General features: G+C 47.6%; 1 protein-coding gene across 4 annotated transcripts in view; it reads left to right on the forward strand.

The window, feature by feature from the left end:
* Nucleotides 1–21169, forward strand: part of LOC129864883 (PHD finger protein 21A-like) — a 458909-nt gene that overhangs the window by 318953 nt on the left and 118787 nt on the right. For all 4 annotated transcript variants that reach the window (XM_055937182.1, XM_055937183.1, XM_055937185.1 and 1 more), the window contains exon 4: nucleotides 6484–6786. In XM_055937182.1, the coding sequence (XP_055793157.1) occupies nucleotides 6484–6786 (303 nt within the window). The remainder of the gene's footprint in view (nucleotides 1–6483; nucleotides 6787–21169) is intronic.

Genomic DNA, 21169 nt, shown 5'->3' on the forward strand with positions numbered 1-21169 from the left:
AATGGACACATTGCACTGCAGACAGAATGACTCGAGACAGACTGAACTAAAGGAGAGTAAACAGAATGACTCAGGATGTTCCAGACAGACTGAACTAAAGGACAGTAAACAGAATGACTCAGGATGTTCCAGACAGACTGAACTAAAGGACAGTAAACAGAATGACTCAGGATGTTCCAGACAGACTGAACTAAAGGACAGTAAACAGAATGACTCAAGATGTTCCAGACAGACTGAACTAAAGGACAGTAAACAGAATGACTCAGGATGTTCCAGACAGACTGAACTAAAGGACAGTAAACAGAATGACTCAGGATGTTCCAGACAGACTGAACTAAAGGACAGTAAACAGAATGACTCAGGATGTTCCAGACAGACTGAACTAAAAGACAGTAAACAGAATGACTCAGGATGTTCCAGACAGACTGAACTAAAGGACAGTAAACAGAATGACTCAGGATGTTTCAGACAGACTGAACTAAAGGACAGTAAACAGAATGACTCAGGATGTTTCAGACAGACTGAACTAAAGGACAGTAAACAGAATGACTCAGGATGTTCCAGACAGACTGAACTAAAGGGCAGTAAACAGAATGACTCAGGATGTTTCAGACAGACTGAACTAAAGGACAGTAAACAGAATGACTCAGGATGTTCCAGACAGACTGAACTAAAGGGCAGTAAACAGAATGACTCAGGATGTTCCAGACAGACTGAACTAAAGGACAGTAAACAGAATGACTCAGGATGTTCCAGACAGACTGAACCAAAGGGCAGTAAACAGAATGACTCAGGATGTTCCAGACAGACTGAACTAAAGGACAGTAAACAGAATGACTCAGGATGTTCCAGACAGACTGAACTAAAGGACAGTAAACAGAATGACTCAGGATGTTCCAGACAGACTGAACTAAAGGACAGTAAACAGAATGACTCAGGATGTTCCAGACAGACTGAACTAAAGGACAGTAAACAGAATGACTCAGGATGTTCCAGACAGACTGAACTAAAGGACAGTAAACAGAATGACTCAGGATGTTCCAGACAGACTGAACTAAAGGACAGTAAACAGAATGACTCAGGATGTTCCAGACAGACTGAACTAAAGGACAGTAAACAGAATGACTCAGGATGTTCCAGACAGACTGAACTAAAGGACAGTAAACAGAATGACTCAGGATGTTTTAGACAGACTGAACTAAAAGACAGTAAACAGAATGACTCAAGATGTTCCAGACAGACTGAACTAAAGGACAGTAAACAGAATGACTCGGGATGTTTTAGACAGACTGAACTAAAGGACAGTAAACAGAATGTTCCAGAAGTGGTTGGTCACCTGAACTCTTTCATTCTTTCTCTTTCTTTTCTTTCTGAACATCCTGTCATTTCTTTCTGGGAGTAGTTGAGCTGATAATGTTAGTGTGAACTGAGCGTTAGCTATTTGTGGACTACTCAAAGAACCCTCAGCGAGACACACAAGGAGGCAGGAAGTGTTCAGAAAGCTTTTTTACTAAAGCCTGTAGAACAGAGTCTTGGACGGAGAGAAAGAGAGAAAGAGAGAGAGAGAGTTAGGGCTGGCGCCTAGCCAAGCTCGGCTAGCCAAGCCAAACGATTGAACTCGCATAACTTCCTTAAAAAGACCTTCGATTGAAAAACAAGAAACAAATCGGTATTAGTACCATTTTGGTTTGTCCATTTGGAGACGCCGTAGCCAGAAAATCACTTCCTCAAAATAGTCCGAATTAATCTAAGATAGCTCAAGAAATCTGTCATTCATTTTGACATTGTTGCCAAGGTTACCTTGTAGTCATGTCATTTTGCATCTAGGATGTTTGGTGCAGTACTTCTCAAGTTGAAAAACCAATGTGCATGAGGACGGGTCATCTCTGATTGAATGACAACAGGCACTTCATTGAAGGATCACTACTGTTGACCAATCGCCGATGAGGGGGGGGGGGGGTGGAGAGAGGGAGGAGAGTACTGTACTCTCCCTCTGTACTCTCCCTCTCCCTGCCCGAAAGTCCCAAAACAGGAGTAAAAACGTGACCGAACGTGACTGAATAGTTCTGTATGTGCACCAACTGTTTCCTGTTTGGTCTGAGAAGGACGTGGTCGGCCTTTAGACAGAAACCCAGCTGGGAATTGAAAAGCATTTCCCCCCCTGTACTCTCCTCCCTCTCTCCACCTCTCCCCCATCGCCCTGTACTCTCCTCCCTCTCTCCACCTCTCCCCCATCCCCCTGTACTCTCCTCCCTCTCTCCACCTCTCCCCCATCGCCCTGTACTCTCCTCCCTCTCTCCACCTCTCCCCCATCCCCCTGTACACTCCTCCCTCTCTCCACCTCTCCCCCATCGCCCTGTACTCTCCTCCCTCTCTCCACCTCTCCCCCATCCCCCTGTACTCTCCTCCCTCTCTCCACCTCTCCCCCATCCCCCTGTACTCTCCTCCCTCTCTCCACCTCTCTCCCACCCCCCTGTACTCTCCTCCCTCTCTCCACCTCTCCCCCATCGCCCTGTACTCTCCTCCCTCTCTCCACCTCTCCCCCTGTACTCTCCTCCTCTCTCTCCACCTCTCCCCCATCGCCCTGTACTCTCCTCCCTCTCTCCACCTCTCCCCCCATCCCCCTGTACTCTCCTCCCTCTCTCCACCTCTCCCCCATCGCCCTGTACTCTCCTCCCTCTCTCCACCTCTCCCCCATCCCCCTGTACTCTCCTCCCTCTCTCCACCTCTCCCCCATCGCCCTGTACTCTTCTCCCTCTCTCCACCTCTCCCCCATCCCCCTGTACTCTCCTCCCTCTCTCCACCTCTCCCCCATCCCCCTGTACTCTCCTCCCTCTCTCCACCTCTCTCCCACCCCCCTGTACTCTCCTCCCTCTCTCCACCTCTCCCCCATCGCCCTGTACTCTCCTCCCTCTCTCCACCTCTCCCCCTGTACTCTCCTCCTCTCTCTCCACCTCTCCCCCATCGCCCTGTACTCTCCTCCCTCTCTCCACCTCTCCCCCATCCCCCTGTACTCTCCTCCCTCTCTCCACCTCTCCCCCATCGCCCTGTACTCTCCTCCCTCTCTCCACCTCTCCCCCATCCCCCTGTACTCTCCTCCCTCTCTCCACCTCTCCCCCATCGCCCTGTACTCTCCTCCCTCTCTCCACCTCTCCCCCATCCCCCTGTACTCTCCTCCCTCTCTCCACCTCTCCCCCATCCCCCTGTACTCTCCTCCCTCTCTCCACCTCTCCCCCATCCCCCTGTACTCTCCTCCCTCTCTCCACCTCTCCCCCATCCCCCTGTACTCTCCTCCCTCTCTCTCCCACCCCCCTGTACTCTCCTCCCCTCTCTCCCCCTCTCCCCCACCCCCCTGTACTCTCCTCCCTCTCTCCACCTCTCCCCCACCCCCCTGTACTCTCCTCCCTCTCTCCACCTCTCCCCCATCCCCCTGTACTCTCCTCCCTCTTTCCACCTCTCCCCCATCGCCCTGTACTCTCCTCCCTCTCTCCACCTCTCCCCCACCCCCTGTACTCTCCTCCCTCTCTCCACCTCTCCCCCATCGCCCTGTACTCCATGGAAAACCATAACAGAGAGCTTTGAAATAAGAAGGGCCAGTGGAATATCAAATATTTAGAGTGCCTGCCTGTTCTTTTAGTGGTGCTAGCAGAGTAAAGAAGAGGGAACCAGATATACAGGCTTTGGAAGATGTCTTTTCTTAACTGAGTAGAGAGGGAGTTGTGGTGGGGGGGGGGGTAGAGAGACACGGGAGTAGAGGGGGTGGGGGGGTAGAGAGACAGGGGAGTAGAGGGGGTGGGGGGTAGAGAGACAGGAGAGTAGAGGGGGTGGGGGGTAGAGGGGGTAGAGAGATAGGGGAGTAGAGGGGGTGGGGGGTAGAGAGACAGGAGAGTAGAGGGGTGGGGGGGTAGAGAGAAAGGAGAGTAGAGGGGGCTGAGGAGTAGTGGGGGGGTAGAGAGACAGGAGAGTAGAGGGGGTGGGGGGTAGAGAGACAGGGGAGTAGAGGGGGTGGGGGGTAGAGAGACAGGAGAGTAGAGGGGGTGGGGGGTAGAGAGACAGGGGAGTAGAGGGGGTGGGGGGTAGAGAGACAGGGGAGTAAAGGGGGCTGAGGAGTAGAGGGGGGATAGAGAGACAGGAGAGTAGAGGGGGTAGAGAGACAGTGGAGTAGAGGGTGTAGGGAGACAGGAGAGTGGAGGGGGTAGAGAGACAGGAGAGTAGAGGGGGGTAGAGAGACAGGGGAGTAGAGGGGGTAGAGAGACAGTGTAGGGGATGGGGGTAGAGAGACAGGAGAGTGGAGGGGGTGGGGGTAGAGAGACAGGAGAGTGGAGGGGGTGGTCTACCTCAGTCTAATTACCTGCCTGTCTCTACCTCTGATCCTGGATCTGTACCGATGTTGATTTCTCCTGTAGGTTGTAGCTTCATTTCCTCTGTGTTTAAAGCACCAAGGTGTTCTCTGATGAAACACCATTCAATCTGTAGCACTTTGAGTCAAGCAACTAAGGTCACCAACACTACTACTACTACTACTACTACTACTACTACTACTTCCACTACTACTTCCACTACTACTACCACTACTACTACCACTACTACTACTACTACTACTACCACTACTACTTCCACTACTACCACTACTACTACTACTACTACCACTACCACCACCACTACCACTACTACTACTACCACTACCACCACCACTACCACTACTACTACTACTACCACTACTACTACTTCCACTACTACTTCCACTACTACTACCACTACTACTACCACTACTACTACTACCACTACTACTACTACTACTACTACTACTACTTCCACTACTACTACCACTACTACTACCACTACTACTACTACTACTACTACCACTACTACTTCCACTACTACCACTACTACTTCCACTACTACTACTACCACTACTACTTCCACTACTACCACTACTACTACCACTACTACTACTACTACTACTACCACTACTACTACTACTACTACTACTACTACTACCACCACTACTACTATTACTACTACTACTACTATTACTACTACTACTACCACTACCACTACCACTACCACTACCACTACTACCACTACTACTACTACTACTACCACTACTACTACCACTACTACTACCACTACTACTACTACTACTACTACTACCACTACTACCACTACTACTACTACTACTACTACCACTACTACCACTACTACTACTACTACTACTACTACTACTACTACTACTACCACTACCACTACTACTACTACCACTACTACTACTACCACTACTACTACTACTACCACTACTACCACTACTACTACTACTACTACTACTACTACTACTACTACTACTACTACTACTACCACTACCACTACTACTACTACTACTACTACTACTACCACTACTACTACTACTACTACTACTACTACCACCACTACTACTACTACTACCACTACTACCACTACTACTACTACTACTACTACCACTACTACTACTTCCACTACTACTTCCACTACTACTACCACTACTACTACTACTACTACTACCACTACTACCACTACTACTACTACTACCACTACTACTACTACTACTACTACCACTACTACTACTACTACTACTACTACTACTACCACTACTACTACTACTACTACTACTACTACTACCACTACTACTACTACCACTACTACTACTACTACTACTACTACTACTACCACTACTACTACCACTACTACCACTACTACTACCACTACTACTACTGCTACTACCACTACTACTACTACTACTACTACTACTACTACTACCACTACTACTACTACCACTACTACTACCACTACTACTACTACTACCACTACTACTACTACTACCACTACTACTACTACTACTACTACTACTACTACTACCACTACTACTACTACTACCACTACCACTACTACTACCACTACTACTACTACTACTACTACTACTTCCACTACTACTTCCACTACTACTACCACTACTACTACCACTACCACTACTACTACTACTACCACCACTACTACCACTACTACTACTACTACCACCACTACTACTACTACTTCCACTACTACTTCCACTACTACTACCACTACTACTACCACTACCACTACTACTACTACTACCACCACTACTACCACTACTACCACTACTACTACCACTACCACTACTACCACTACTACTACTACTACCACCACTACTACCACTACTACTACTACTACTACCACCACTACTACTACTACTACTACTACTACTACTACTATCACCACTACTACTACTATTACTACTACTACTACTACTACTACTACTACCACCACCACTACTACTACTACTACCAAACCACTGTGTGTCTATTCCTGTAATCTCTCTTTTCTAACCATCTCTCTCTCTCTCTCTCTCTCTCTCTCTCTCTCTCTCTCTCTCTCTCTCTCTCTCTCTCTCTCTCTCTCTCTCTCTCCTCTCCTCCCTCTCCTCAACAGAAGAAGCTGGCTGTTAGGAGTTGTCTCGTAGGAGGGACCATCAAGCCCCTCTCCCTCATCAAGCCCCCTCCTCCTCTCTCCTCCCAAAGCATCTCCATCTCCGTTCTACCGGCCAACCCGGTCGCCAAGACAGCTCCCGTTGCCATGGTGACCGCGCACATGACCGGTGGACAAAAGGTGGTGTCGGGAACGGCAGCTCCAGGGAGCTCCTCCTCTCCTCCTCCTCTACAGACCTCCTCCATCAACCTCCAGACCAATAGAGGATCGGGAGGGGTGGTACTACAGCCTTACAGTAGGAGAGAGGTACTACACTGTTACTACTAGAATACTACTACTACTATACTACTAGAATACTATGGAACTATAGTAGGAGACGTGTTACATCATTATAGTAGGAGAGAGGTACTACACTGTTACTACTAGAATACTACTACTATACTACAACTATACTACTACTATACTACCACTATACTACTACTATACTACTGCTATACTACTAGAATACTATGGGAACTATAGGATGGGCGGTGCTACATCCTTACAGTAGAAGAGAGGTACTACACTGTTACTACTAGAATACCACTACTATACTACTACTATACTACTACTATACTACTAGAATACTATGGAACTATAGTAGGAGACGTGTTACATCATTATAGTAGGAGAGAGGTACTACACTGTTACTACTAGAATACCACCACTATACTACTACTATACTACCACTATACTACTACTATACTACTACTATACTACTGCTATACTGCGACTATACTACCGATATACCACTACTATACGACTACTATACTACTAATATACTGCTACTATACTACTAATATACTACTACTATACTACCACTATACTACTACTATACTACTGCTATACTGCTACTATACTACCAATATACCACTACTATACTACTACTATACTACTAATATACTGCTGCTATACTACTAATATACTACTACTATGCTACTACAATACTACTACTGTACTACCGCTATACTACTACTATACTACTAATATACTACTACTATACTACTACACTACTACTATACTACTACTATACTACTACTGGAATACTACTATACTATTGCTACAGCCTTACAGTAGGAGAGAGGTACTACACTGTTGCTACTAGAATACCACTACTATACTACTACTATACTACTGCTATACTACTACTATACTACTGCTATACTACTAGAATACTATGGGAACTATAGGAGGGGCGGTGCTACATCCTTACAGTAGAAGAGAGGTACTACACTGTTACTACTAGAATACCACTACTATACTACTACTATACTACTATTATACTACTGCTATACTACCACTATACTTCTACTATACTACTGATATACTACCACTATACTACCACTATACTACTACTATACTACTACTATACTACTGCTATACTACTACTATACTACTACTATACTACTAATATACCACTACTATACTACTAATATACTACCGCTATACTACCACTATACTACTAATATACTACTACTATACTACCACGCTACAACACTACTATACTACAACTATACTACTACTGTACTACTACTATGCTACTACTATACTACCACTATACTACCACTATACTACTAATATACTACTACTATACTGCTACTATACTACTAATATACTACCACGATACTACTACTATACTACTACTATACTACCACTATACTACTGCTATACTACTAATATACTACTACTATACTACTACACTGCTACACTACTATACTACTACTATACTACTACTATACTGCTACTATACTACCAATATACTACTACTATACTACTACTATACTACTGCTATACTACTACTATACTACTAATATGCTACTACTATACTACTGCAAGACTACTGCTATACTACTACTACTGTACTACTAGAATGCTATAGGAACTATAGTAGGAGACGTGTTACATCATTATAGTAGGAGAGAGGTACTACACTGTTACTACTAGAATACTACTACTATACCACAACTATACTACTACTATACTACTGCTATACTACTACTGTACTACTGCTATACTACTACTATACTACTAATATACTACTACTATACTACTACTATACTACTACTAGAATACTATGGAACTATAGTAGGAGACGTGTTACATCATTATAGTAGGAGAGAGGTACTACACTGTTACTACTAGAATACTACTACTATACTACAACTATACTACTACTATACTACTGCTATACTACTACTGTACTACTAGAATACTATGGAACTATAGTAGGAGATGTGTTACAGCGTTACAGTAGGAGAGAGGTACTATACTGTTACTACTACTAGAATACTACTAATATACTGCCACTGTACTACTACTATACTACTAATATACCACTACTACAGTTATATATAGAGACACAGCCCATCCATCCTGTTATATATAGAGACACAGCCCATCCTGTTATATATAGAGACACAGCCCATCCTGTTATATATAGAGACACAGCCCATCCTGTTATATATAGAGACACAGCCCATCCTGTTATATATAGAGACACAGCCCATCCTGTTATATATAGAGACACAGCCCATCCTGTTATATATAGAGACACAGCCCATCCTGTTATATATAGAGACACAGCCCATCCTGTTATATATAGAGACACAGCCCATCCATCCTGTTATATATAGAGACACAGCCCATCCATCCTGTTATATATAGAGACACAGCCCATCCTGTTATATATAGAGACACAGCCCATCCTGTTATATATAGAGACACAGCCCATCCTGTTATATATAGAGACACAGCCCATCCTGTTATATATAGAGACACAGCCCATCCTGTTATATATAGAGACACAGCCCATCCATCCTGTTATATATAGAGACACAGCCCATCCTGTTATATATAGAGACACAGCCCATCCATCCTGTTATATATAGAGACACAGCCCATCCATCCTGTTATATATAGAGACACAGCCCATCCTGTTATATATAGAGACACAGCCCATCCTGTTATATATAGAGACACAGCCCATCCTGTTATATATAGAGACACAGCCCATCCTGTTATATATAGAGACACAGCCCATCCTGTTATATATAGAGACACAGCCCATCCATCCTGTTATATATAGAGACACAGCCCATCCTGTTATATATAGAGACACAGCCCATCCTGTTATATATAGAGACACAGCCCATCCTGTTATATATAGAGGCACAGCCCATCCATCCTGTTATATATAGAGACACAGCCCATCCTGTTATATATAGAGACACAGCCCATCCTGTTATATATAGAGACACAGCCCATCCTGTTATATATAGAGACACAGCCCATCCATCCTGTTATATATAGAGACACAGCCCATCCATCCTGTTATATATAGAGACACAGCCCATCCATCCTGTTATATATAGAGACACAGCCCATCCTGTTATATATAGAGACACAGCCCATCCTGTTATATATAGAGACACAGCCCATCCTGTTATATATAGAGACACAGCCCATCCTGTTATATATAGAGACACAGCCCATCCATCCTGTTATATATAGAGACACAGCCCATCCTGTTATATATAGAGACACAGCCCATCCTGTTATATATAGAGACATAGCCCATCCTGTTATATATAGAGACACAGCCCATCCATCCTGTTATATATAGAGACACAGCCCATCCTGTTATATATAGAGACACAGCCCATCCTGTTATATATAGAGACACAGCCCATCCTGTTATATATAGAGACACAGCCCATCCTATTATATATAGAGACACAGCCCATCCTGTTATATATAGAGACACAGCCCATCCTGTTATATATAGAGACACAGCCCATCCTGTTATATATAGAGACATAGCCCATCCTGTTATATATAGAGACACAGCCCATCCATCCTGTTATATATAGAGACACAGTCCATCCTATTATATATAGAGACACAGCCCATCCTGTTATATATAGAGACACAGCCCATCCTGTTATATATAGAGACACAGCCCATCCTATTATATATAGAGACACAGCCCATCCTGTTATATATAGAGACACAGCCCATCCTGTTATATATAGAGACACAGCCCATCCTGTTATATATAGAGGCACAGCCCATCCATCCTGTTATATATAGAGACACAGCCCATCCTGTTATATATAGAGACACAGCCCATCCATCCTGTTATATATAGAGACACAGCCCATCCTGTTATATATAGAGACACAGCCCATCCTGTTATATATAGAGACACAGCCCATCCTGTTATATATAGAAACACAGCCCATCCATCCTGTTATATATAGAGGCACAGCCCATCCTGTTATATATAGAGACAGATTTACAACTGTAGGCTCAGGGGCCAGATGTAGAAGGGGGGGTTCAAAGGAGCAGCCACCAGCGATGTCACTGTGTGCATAGTATGTCAATGTATGCAAACAAACAAACAAACAAACAAACAAACAAACAAACAAACACACACACACACACACACACACACACACACACACACACACACACACACACACACACACACACACACACACACACACACACACACACACACACACACACACACACACACACAGAGAGAGAGAGGCCTTGGCATGGAGAGCCTGCATGTGTCGTGGTTCTGGGGAGCAAACTGCTAGTCTGGCAGGAAATAAAGGGAGCTGGGCGCCTTGCCCACGTTAGTGCCCCCCGGGAGGGACAGAGCAGGGCGCCTTGCCCACGTTAGTGCCCCCCGGGAGGGACAGAGCAGGGCGCCGTGCCCACGTTAGTGCCCCCCGGGAGGGACAGAGCTGGGCGCCGTGCCCACGTTAGTGCCCCCCGGGAGGGACAGAGCTGGGCGCCGTGCCCACGCTAGTGCCCCCCGGGAGGGACAGAGCAGGGCGCCGTGCCCAAGTTAGTGCCCCCCGGGAGCGACAGAGCTGGCCGCTACTGTGTGTGTGTTTACACCATTCACTAGAAAGGGCTTTTAAAATACGGTCATATTTCCTCAGTGAATATTCAGCGTTTTGCCTCCCTTCTATACATCTGTTGAACTGTATTATCCGTATTAACACATAGGTTTACCAGCAACAGGCAGGAGGTTCAGCAGCTCCGGGTGAGTCCCAAGTGGCACCCTATCTAGTGCACTACTTCTGAGCAGAACAGTGTATTGTCAAGAGAATAGGGTGTCATTTGGGACAAACTTATGTGTATAAAATGAAATGGGGGAAAAAAACACACAAAGAGGATGAGAGTGTGTGACATGAAGTGTGGAGGTGATGGAGGGTTTAGTCCACACTGTCCTCTAGTGGTAATAGGGGGAATAGCAGAGAGAGAGAGAGAGACAGAGAGAGAGAGACAGAGAGAGAGAGAGAGAGAGAGAGAGAGAGAGAGAGAGCGAGACAGACAGACAGACAGACAGACAGACAGAGAGAGCGAGAGAGAGAGAGCGAGAGAGAGCGAGACAGACAGACAGACAGACAGACAGACAGACAGACAGACAGGGACCTGTAGAACTACCTCTATGGTAAACCAGTCTGCTTTGATCTCCACTCAGACAGACAGACAGACAGACAGACAGACAGACAGACAGACAGACAGACAGACAGACAGAGCTGTAGAACTACTCCTCCTCTCTCCTCTCTTCTTGCCTCGGCCCTCCTCTCCTCCTCTCCTCCTCCTCTCGTCTGCCACCCTCTCTCCTCCTCTCTTTCTCAATTAAATTCAATTCAAGGCGCTTTATTGGCAATATGTTAACATTGGCAAAGCAAGTCTGCCCCCTCTCTCCTCTCCTCACCCCTCTTCTCTCCTCTCCTCCTCTCCTCACCCCTCTTCCCTCCTCTCCTCCTCTCCTCTCTCCTCTCCTCTTCCCTCCTCTCCTCCTCTCCTCTCTCCTCTCCTCTTCCCTCTTCTCTCCCCTCCTCTCTCCTCTCCTCCTCTCCTCTCCTCTGCCCTCTCCTCTCCTCTGCACTCCTCTCTCCTCTGCCCTCCTCTCTCCTCTCCTCTTCCCTCCTCTCTCCTCTCCTCTTCCCTCCTCTCTCCTCTCCTCTGCTCTGCACTCCTCTCTCCTCTCCTCTTCTCTTCTCTCCACTCCTCTGCCCTCCTCTCTCCTCTCCTCTTCCCTCCTCTCTCCTCTCCTCTCCTCTGCACTCCTCTCTCCTCTGCCCTCCTCTCTCCTCTCCTCTGCCCTCCTCTCTCCTCTCCTCTCCTCTCCTCTCCTCCTCTCTCCTCTCCTCCTCTCTCCTCTCTCCTCTCCTCTGCACTCCTCTCTCCTCTCCTCTGCCCTCCTCTCTCCTCTCCTCTCCTCTCCTCCCTCCTCTCCTCCTCTCTCCTCTCCTCTACACGCCTCTCTCCTCTCCTCTGCACGCCTCTCTCCTCTCGACTGCCCTCCTCTCTCCTCTCCTCTTCCCTCCTCTCTCCTCTCCTCTCCTCCTCTCCTCTGCTCTCTCCTCTCGTCCTCTCTTTCAAGGAATGTAAGACATGTTGCCTGTGAACAACACATTATAATTATAGGGCTTTTCCAAGTGCTTTCAGTTATTGGCTGTTGAGGTGAAGTGATTGAATATAATCTGTGTAGTGTCTCTGGTCTCAGCTGGCCACTGATGCACTAGTAGTTCTGCTTGGTTGACCTTGGAAGACAGAGACAGAGGGATGCTACTGTGAAAGTTAATAGAAGATTTTAACACACACTGGCTGTTCCAAATGGCACCCTATTCCCTACCGAGTGCACTTCTTTTGTTCAGAGCTCTATGGGGGAATAGGGTGCCATTTGGGACAGCCAGTGTGTTATAAAACCCTTCTGCCAATAGGACTCTGGTCAAAAGAAGTGCCCTATGTAGGGAATAGGGTGCCTCGTGCACATAGGACTTTAAACAGAACCACACCAGAACCATTTAAACAGAACCACACCAGAACCCTTTAAACAGAACCACACCAGAACCCTTTAAACAGAACCACACCAGAACCCTTTAAACAGAACCACACCAGAACACTTTAAACAGAACCACACCAGAACCCTTTAAACAGAACCACACCAGAACCCTTTAAACAAAACCCTTTAAATAGAACCACACCAGAACCCTTTAAATAGAACCACACCAGAACCCTTTAAACAGAACCACACCAGAACTCTTTAAACAGAACCACACCAGAACCCTTTAAATAGAACCACGGCAGAACCCTTTAAACAGAACCACGCCAGAAGCCTTTAAATAGAACCACACCAGAACCCTTTAAACAGAACCACACCAGAACCCTTTAAATAGAACCACACCAGAACCCTTTAAACAGAACCACACTAGAACCCTTTAAACAGAAACACACCAGAACCTTTTAAACAGAACCACACCAGAACATTTTAAACAGAACCACACCAGAACCCTTTAAACATAACCACACCAGAACCTTTTAAACAGAAACACACCAGAACCTTTTAAACAGAACCACACCAGAACCCTTTAAACAGAACCACACTAGAACCCTTTAAACAGAACCACACTAGAACCCTTTAAACAGAACCACACTAGAACCCTTTAAACATGACCCTTTAAACAGAACCACACCAGAACCCTTTAAACAGAACCACACTAGAACCCTTTGAACAGGTGTAAGTGTGTAATTGGGGTGGGGAGGTGTGTGTGGGGGAGGAAGGAGGTTGGGGGACAAGGACCTAAACAGTTAGTCCAGCAGGCAGCGGGCCACTCCAGAGGAGGACCGAAACAGTTAGAACAGCAGGCAGCGGGCCACTCCAGAGGAGGACCTAAACAGCTAGTCCAGCAGGCAGCGGGCCACTCCAGAGGAGGACTGAAACAGTTAGAACAGCAGGCAGCGGGCCACTCCAGAGGAGGACCTAAACAGTTAGTCCTGCAGGCAGCGGGCCACTCCAGAGGAGGACCGAAACAGTTAGAACAGCAGGCAGCGGGCCACTCCAGAGGAGGACCTAAACAGTTAGTCCTGCAGGCAGCGGGCCACTCCAGAGGAGGACCGAAACAGTTAGAACAGCAGGCAGCGGGCCACTCCAGAGGAGGACCTAAACAGTTAGTCCAGCAGGCAGCGGGCCACTCCAGAGGAGGACCGAAACAGTTAGAACAGCAGGCAGCGGGCCACTCCAGAGGAGGACCTAAACAGTTAGTCCTGCAGGCAGCGGGCCACTCCAGAGGAGGACCGAAACAGTTAGAACAGCAGGCAGCGGGCCACTCCAGAGGAGGACCTAAACAGTTAGTCCAGCAGGCAGCGGGCCACTCCAGAGGAGGACCTAAACAGTTAGTCCAGCAGGCAGCGGGCCACTCCAGAGGAGGACCTAAACAGTTAGTCCAGCAGGCAGCGGGCCACTCCAGAGGAGGACCTAAACAGTTAGTCCAGCAGGCAGCGGGCCACTCCAGAGGAGGACCTAAACAGTTAGTCCAGCAGGCAGCGGGCCACTCCAGAGGAGGACCTAAACAGTTAGTCCAGCAGGCAGCGGGCTACTCCAGAGGAGGACCTAAACAGTTAGTCCAGCAGGCAGCGGGCCACTCCAGAGGAGGACCTAAACAGTTAGTCCAGCAGGCAGCGGGCCACTCCAGAGGAGGACCTAAACAGTTAGTCCAGCAGGCAGCGGGCCACTCCAGAGGAGGACCTAAACAGTTAGTCCAGCAGGCAGCGGTCCACTCCAGAGGAGGACCGAAACAGTTAGTCCCGCAGGCAGCGGGCCACTCCAGAGGAGGACCTAAACAGTTAGTCCAGCAGGCAGCGGGCCACTCCAGAGGAGGACCTAAACAGTTAGTCCAGCAGGCAGCGGGCCACTCCAGAGGAGGACCTAAACAGTTAGTCCAGCAGGCAGCGGTCCACTCCAGAGGAAGACCTAACCAGTTAGTCCAGCAGGCAGTGGGCCACTCCAGAGGAGGACCTAAACAGTTAGTCCAGCAGCCAGCGGGCCACTCCAGAGGAGGACCTAAACAGTTAGTCCAGCAGGCAGCGGGCCACTCCAGAGGAGGACCTAAACAGTTTGTCCAGCAGGCAGCGGGCCACTCCAGAGGAGGACCTAAACAGTTAGTCCAGCAGGCAGCGGGCCACTCCAGAGGAGGACCTAAACAGTTAGTCCAGCAGGCAGCGGGCCACTCCAGAGGAGGACCTAAACAGTTAGTCCAGCAGGCAGCGGGCCACTCCAGAGGAGGACCTAAACAGTTAGTCCAGCAGGGAGCGGGCCACTCCAGAGGAGGACCGAAACAGTTAGAACAGCAGGCAGCGGGCCACTCCAGAGGAGGACCTAAACAGTTAGTCCAGCAGGCAGAGGGTCACTCCAGAGGAGGACCTAAACAGTTTGTCCAGCAGGCAGCGGGCCACTCCAGAGGAGGACCTAAACAGTTGTCCAGCAGGCAGCGGGCCACTCCAGAGGAGGACCTAAACAGTTTGTCCAGCAGGCAGCGGGCCACTCCAGAGGAGGACCGAAACAGTTAGAACAGCAGGCAGCGGGCCACTCCAGAGGAGGACCGAAACAGTTAGAACAGCAGGCAGCGGGCCACTCCAGAGGAGGACCTAAACAGTTAGTCCAGCAGGCAGCGGGCCACTCCAGAGGAGGACCTAAACAGTTAGTCCAGCAGGCAGTGGGCCACTCCAGAGGAGGACCTAAACAGTTAGTCCAGCAGGCAGCGGGCCACTCCAGAGGAGGACCTAAACAGTTAGTCCAGCGGGCAGCGGTCCACTCCAGAGGATGACCTAAACAGTTAGTCCAGCAGGCAGCGGGCCACTCCAGAGGAGGACCTAAACAGTTAGTCCAGCAGGCAGCGGGCCACTCCAGAGGAGGACCTAAACAGTTAGTCCAGCAGGCAGCGGGCCACTCCAGAGGAGGACCTAAACAGTTAGTCCAGCAGGGAGCGGGCCACTCCAGAGGAGGACCTAAACAGTTAGTCCAGCAGGCAGCGGGCCACTCCAGAGGAGGACCTAAACAGTTAGTCCAGCAGGCAGCGGGCCACTCCAGAGGAGGACCTAAACAGTTAGTCCAGCAGGCAGCGGGCCACTCCAGAGGAGGACCTAAACAGTTAGTCCAGCAGGCAGCGGTCCACTCCAGAGGATGACCTAAACAGTTAGTCCAGCAGGCAGCGGGCCACTCCAGAGGATGACCTAAACAGTTAGTCCAGCAGGCAGCGGGCCACTCCAGAGGAGGACCTAAACAGTTAGTCCAGCAGGCAGCGGGCCACTCCAGAGGAGGACCTAAACAGTTAGTCCAGCAGGCAGCGGGCCACTCCAGAGGAGGACCTAAACAGTTAGTCCAGCAGGCAGTGGGCCACTCCAGAGGAGGACCTAAACAGTTAGTCCAGCAGGCAGCAGGCCACTCCAGAGGAGGACCTAAACAGTTAGTCCAGCAGGCAGGCCACTCCAGAGGAGGACCTTGTTATTGGGCTGATGCCTTGAAGAAAAAAGGAGGTAAATGGATGCCCTCCCCAGGCTCCTCCACCACTCGTCTCCTCCACCGCTCCATTTCCCAATGCACAAATTTCCATTTTAGCTTGTTTCCATGGGAACTGGCCTTCAATAGCTCGAAGAACAAAAGGCCATTCTGGATTACTCTAAAGAAGACCTGACTGGATTACACTCTAAAGAAGACCTGGCTGGATTACACTCTAAAGAAGACCTGGCTGGATTACACTCTAAAGAAGACCTGGCTGGATTACACTCTAAAGAAGAACTGGCTGGATTACACTCCAAAGAAGACCTGGCTGGATTCCACTCTAAAGAAGAACCGGCTGGATTACACACTAAAGAAGAACCGGCTGGATTACACTCTAAAGAAGACCTGGCTGGACTACACTCTAAAGAAGACCTGGCTGGATTACACTCTAAAGAAGAACTGGCTGGATTACACACTAAAGAAGACCTGGCTGGATTACACTCTAAAGAAGACCTGGCTGGGTTACACTAAAGAAGACCTAGCTGCGTTACACTAAAGAAGACCTGGCTGGATTACACTCTACAGAAGACCTGGCTGGATTACACTCTAAAGAAGACCTGGCTGGATTACACTCTACAGAAGACCTGGCTGGATTACACTCTACAGAAGACCTGGCTGGATTACACTCTAAAGAAGACCTGGCTGGGTTACACTCTACAGAAGACCTGGCTAGGTTACACTCTAAAGAAGACCTGGCTAGGTTACACTCTAAAGAAGACCTGGCTGGGTTACACTCTAAAGAAGACCTGGCTGGGTTACACTCTACAGATGACCTGGCTGGGTTACACTCTACAGAAGACCTGGCTAGGTTACACTCTAAAGATGACCTGGCTGGGTTACACTAAAGAAGACCTGGCTGGATTACACTCTACAGAAGACCTGGCTGGATTACACTCTAAAGAAGACCTGGCTGAATTACACTCTAAAGAAGACCTGGCTGGTTAACACTCTACAGAAGACCTGGCTGGATTACACTCTACAGAAGACCTGGCTGGTTAACACTCTACAGAAGACCTGGCTGGATTACACTCTACAGAAGACCTGGCTGGATTACACTCTAAAGAAGACCTGGCTGGATTACACTTTAAAGAAGACATGGCTGGATTACACTTTAAAGAAGACCTGGCTGGATTACACTTTAAAGAAGACCTGGCTGGATTACACTCTAAAGAAGACCTGGCTGGATTACACTCTAAAGAAGACCTGGCTGGGTTACACTTTAAAGAAGACCTGGCTGGATTACACTTTAAAGAAGACCTGGCTGGATTACACTTTAAACAAGACCTGGCTGGATTACACTCTAAAGAAGACCTGGCTGGGTTACACTAAAGAAGACCTAGCTGCGTTACACTAAAGAAGACCTGGCTGGATTACACTCTACAGAAGACCTGGCTGGATTACACTCTAAAGAAGACCTGGCTGGATTACACTCTACAGAAGACCTGGCTGGATTACACTCTACAGAAGACCTGGCTGGATTACACTCTAAAGAAGACCTGGCAAGGTTACACTCTACAGAAGACCTGGCTAGGTTACACTCTACAGAAGACCTGGCTGGGTTACACTCTAAAGAAGACCTGGCTGGGTTACACTCTACAGATGACCTGGCTGGGTTACACTCTACAGAAGACCTGGCTAGGTTACACTCTAAAGATGACCTGGCTGGGTTACACTAAAGAAGACCTGGCTGGATTACACTCTACAGAAGACCTGGCTGGATTACACTCTAAAGAAGACCTGGCTGAATTACACTCTAAAGAAGACCTGGCTGGTTAACACTCTACAGAAGACCTGGCTGGATTACACTCTACAGAAGACCTGGCTGGTTAACACTCTACAGAAGACCTGGCTGGATTACACTCTACAGAAGACCTGGCTGGATTACACTCTAAAGAAGACCTGGCTGGATTACACTTTAAAGAAGACATGGCTGGATTACACTTTAAAGAAGACCTGGCTGGATTACACTTTAAAGAAGACCTGGCTGGATTACACTCTAAAGAAGACCTGGCTGGATTACACTCTAAAGAAGAACTGTCTGGATTACACTCCAAACAAGACCTGGCTGGATTCCACTCTAAAGAAGAACCGGCTGGATTACACACTAAAGAAGAACCGGCTGGATTACACTCTAAAGAAGACCTGGCTGGACTACACTCTAAAGAAGACCTGGCTGGATTACACTCTAAAGAAGAACTGGCTGGATTACACACTAAAGAAGACCTGGCTGGGTTACACTAAAGAAGACCTAGCTGCGTTACACTAAAGAAGACCTGGCTGGATTACACTCTACAGAAGACCTGGCTGGATTACACTCTAAAGAAGACCTGGCTGGATTACACTCTACAGAAGACCTGGCTGGATTACACTCTACAGAAGACCTGGCTGGATTACACTCTAAAGAAGACCTGGCTGGGTTACACTCTACAGAAGACCTGGCTAGGTTACACTCTAAAGAAGACCTGGCTAGGTTACACTCTAAAGAAGACCTGGCTGGGTTACACTCTAAAGAAGACCTGGCTGGGTTACACTCTACAGATGACCTGGCTGGGTTACACTCTACAGAAGACCTGGCTAGGTTACACTCTAAAGATGACCTGGCTGGGTTACACTAAAGAAGACCTGGCTGGATTACACTCTACAGAAGACCTGGCTGGATTACACTCTAAAGAAGACCTGGCTGAATTACACTCTAAAGAAGACCTGGCTGGTTAACACTCTACAGAAGACCTGGCTGGATTACACTCTACAGAAGACCTGGCTGGTTAACACTCTACAGAAGACCTGGCTGGATTACACTCTACAGAAGACCTGGCTGGATTACACTCTAAAGAAGACCTGGCTGGATTACACTTTAAAGAAGACATGGCTGGATTACACTTTAAAGAAGACCTGGCTGGATTACACTTTAAAGAAGACCTGGCTGGATTACACTCTAAAGAAGACCTGGCTGGATTACACTCTAAAGAAGACCTGGCTGGGTTACACTTTAAAGAAGACCTGGCTGGATTACACTTTAAACAAGACCTGGCTGGATTACACTCTAAAGAAGACCTGGCTGGGTTACACTAAAGAAGACCTAGCTGCGTTACACTAAAGAAGACCTGGCTGGATTACACTCTACAGAAGACCTGGCTGGATTACACTCTAAAGAAGACCTGGCTGGATTACACTCTACAGAAGACCTGGCTGGATTACACTCTACAGAAGACCTGGCTGGATTACACTCTAAAGAAGACCTGGCAAGGTTACACTCTACAGAAGACCTGGCTAGGTTACACTCTACAGAAGACCTGGCTGGGTTACACTCTAAAGAAGACCTGGCTGGGTTACACTCTACAGATGACCTGGCTGGGTTACACTCTACAGAAGACCTGGCTAGGTTACACTCTAAAGATGACCTGGCTGGGTTACACTAAAGAAGACCTGGCTGGATTACACTCTACAGAAGACCTGGCTGGATTACACTCTAAAGAAGACCTGGCTGAATTACACTCTAAAGAAGACCTGGCTGGTTAACACTCTACAGAAGACCTGGCTGGATTACACTCTACAGAAGACCTGGCTGGTTAACACTCTACAGAAGACCTGGCTGGATTACACTCTACAGAAGACCTGGCTGGATTACACTCTAAAGAAGACCTGGCTGGATTACACTTTAAAGAAGACATGGCTGGATTACACTTTAAAGAAGACCTGGCTGGATTACACTTTAAAGAAGACCTGGCTGGATTACACTCTAAAGAAGACCTGGCTGGATTACACTCTAAAGAAGACCTGGCTAGGTTACACTCTAAAGAAGACCTGGCTGGGTTACACTCTAAAGAAGACCTGGCTGGGTTACACTCTACAGATGACCTGGCTGGGTTACACTCTACAGAAGACCTGGCTAGGTTACACTCTAAAGATGACCTGGCTGGGTTACACTAAAGAAGACCTAGCTGCGTTACACTAAAGAAGACCTGGCTGGATTACACTCTACAGAAGACCTGGCTGGATTACACTCTAAAGAAGACCTGGCTGGATTACACTCTACAGAAGACCTGGCTGGATTACACTCTACAGAAGACCTGGCTGGATTACACTCTAAAGAAGACCTGGCTGGGTTACACTCTACAGAAGACCTGGCTAGGTTACACTCTAAAGAAGACCTGGCTAGGTTACACTCTAAAGAAGACCTGGCTGGGTTACACTCTAAAGAAGACCTGGCTGGGTTACACTCTACAGATGACCTGGCTGGGTTACACTCTACAGAAGACCTGGCTAGGTTACACTCTAAAG

Source organism: Salvelinus fontinalis, chromosome 11 (assembly GCF_029448725.1).
Source record: "Salvelinus fontinalis isolate EN_2023a chromosome 11, ASM2944872v1, whole genome shotgun sequence".
NCBI classification, from domain to species: Eukaryota; Metazoa; Chordata; class Actinopteri; order Salmoniformes; family Salmonidae; genus Salvelinus; species Salvelinus fontinalis.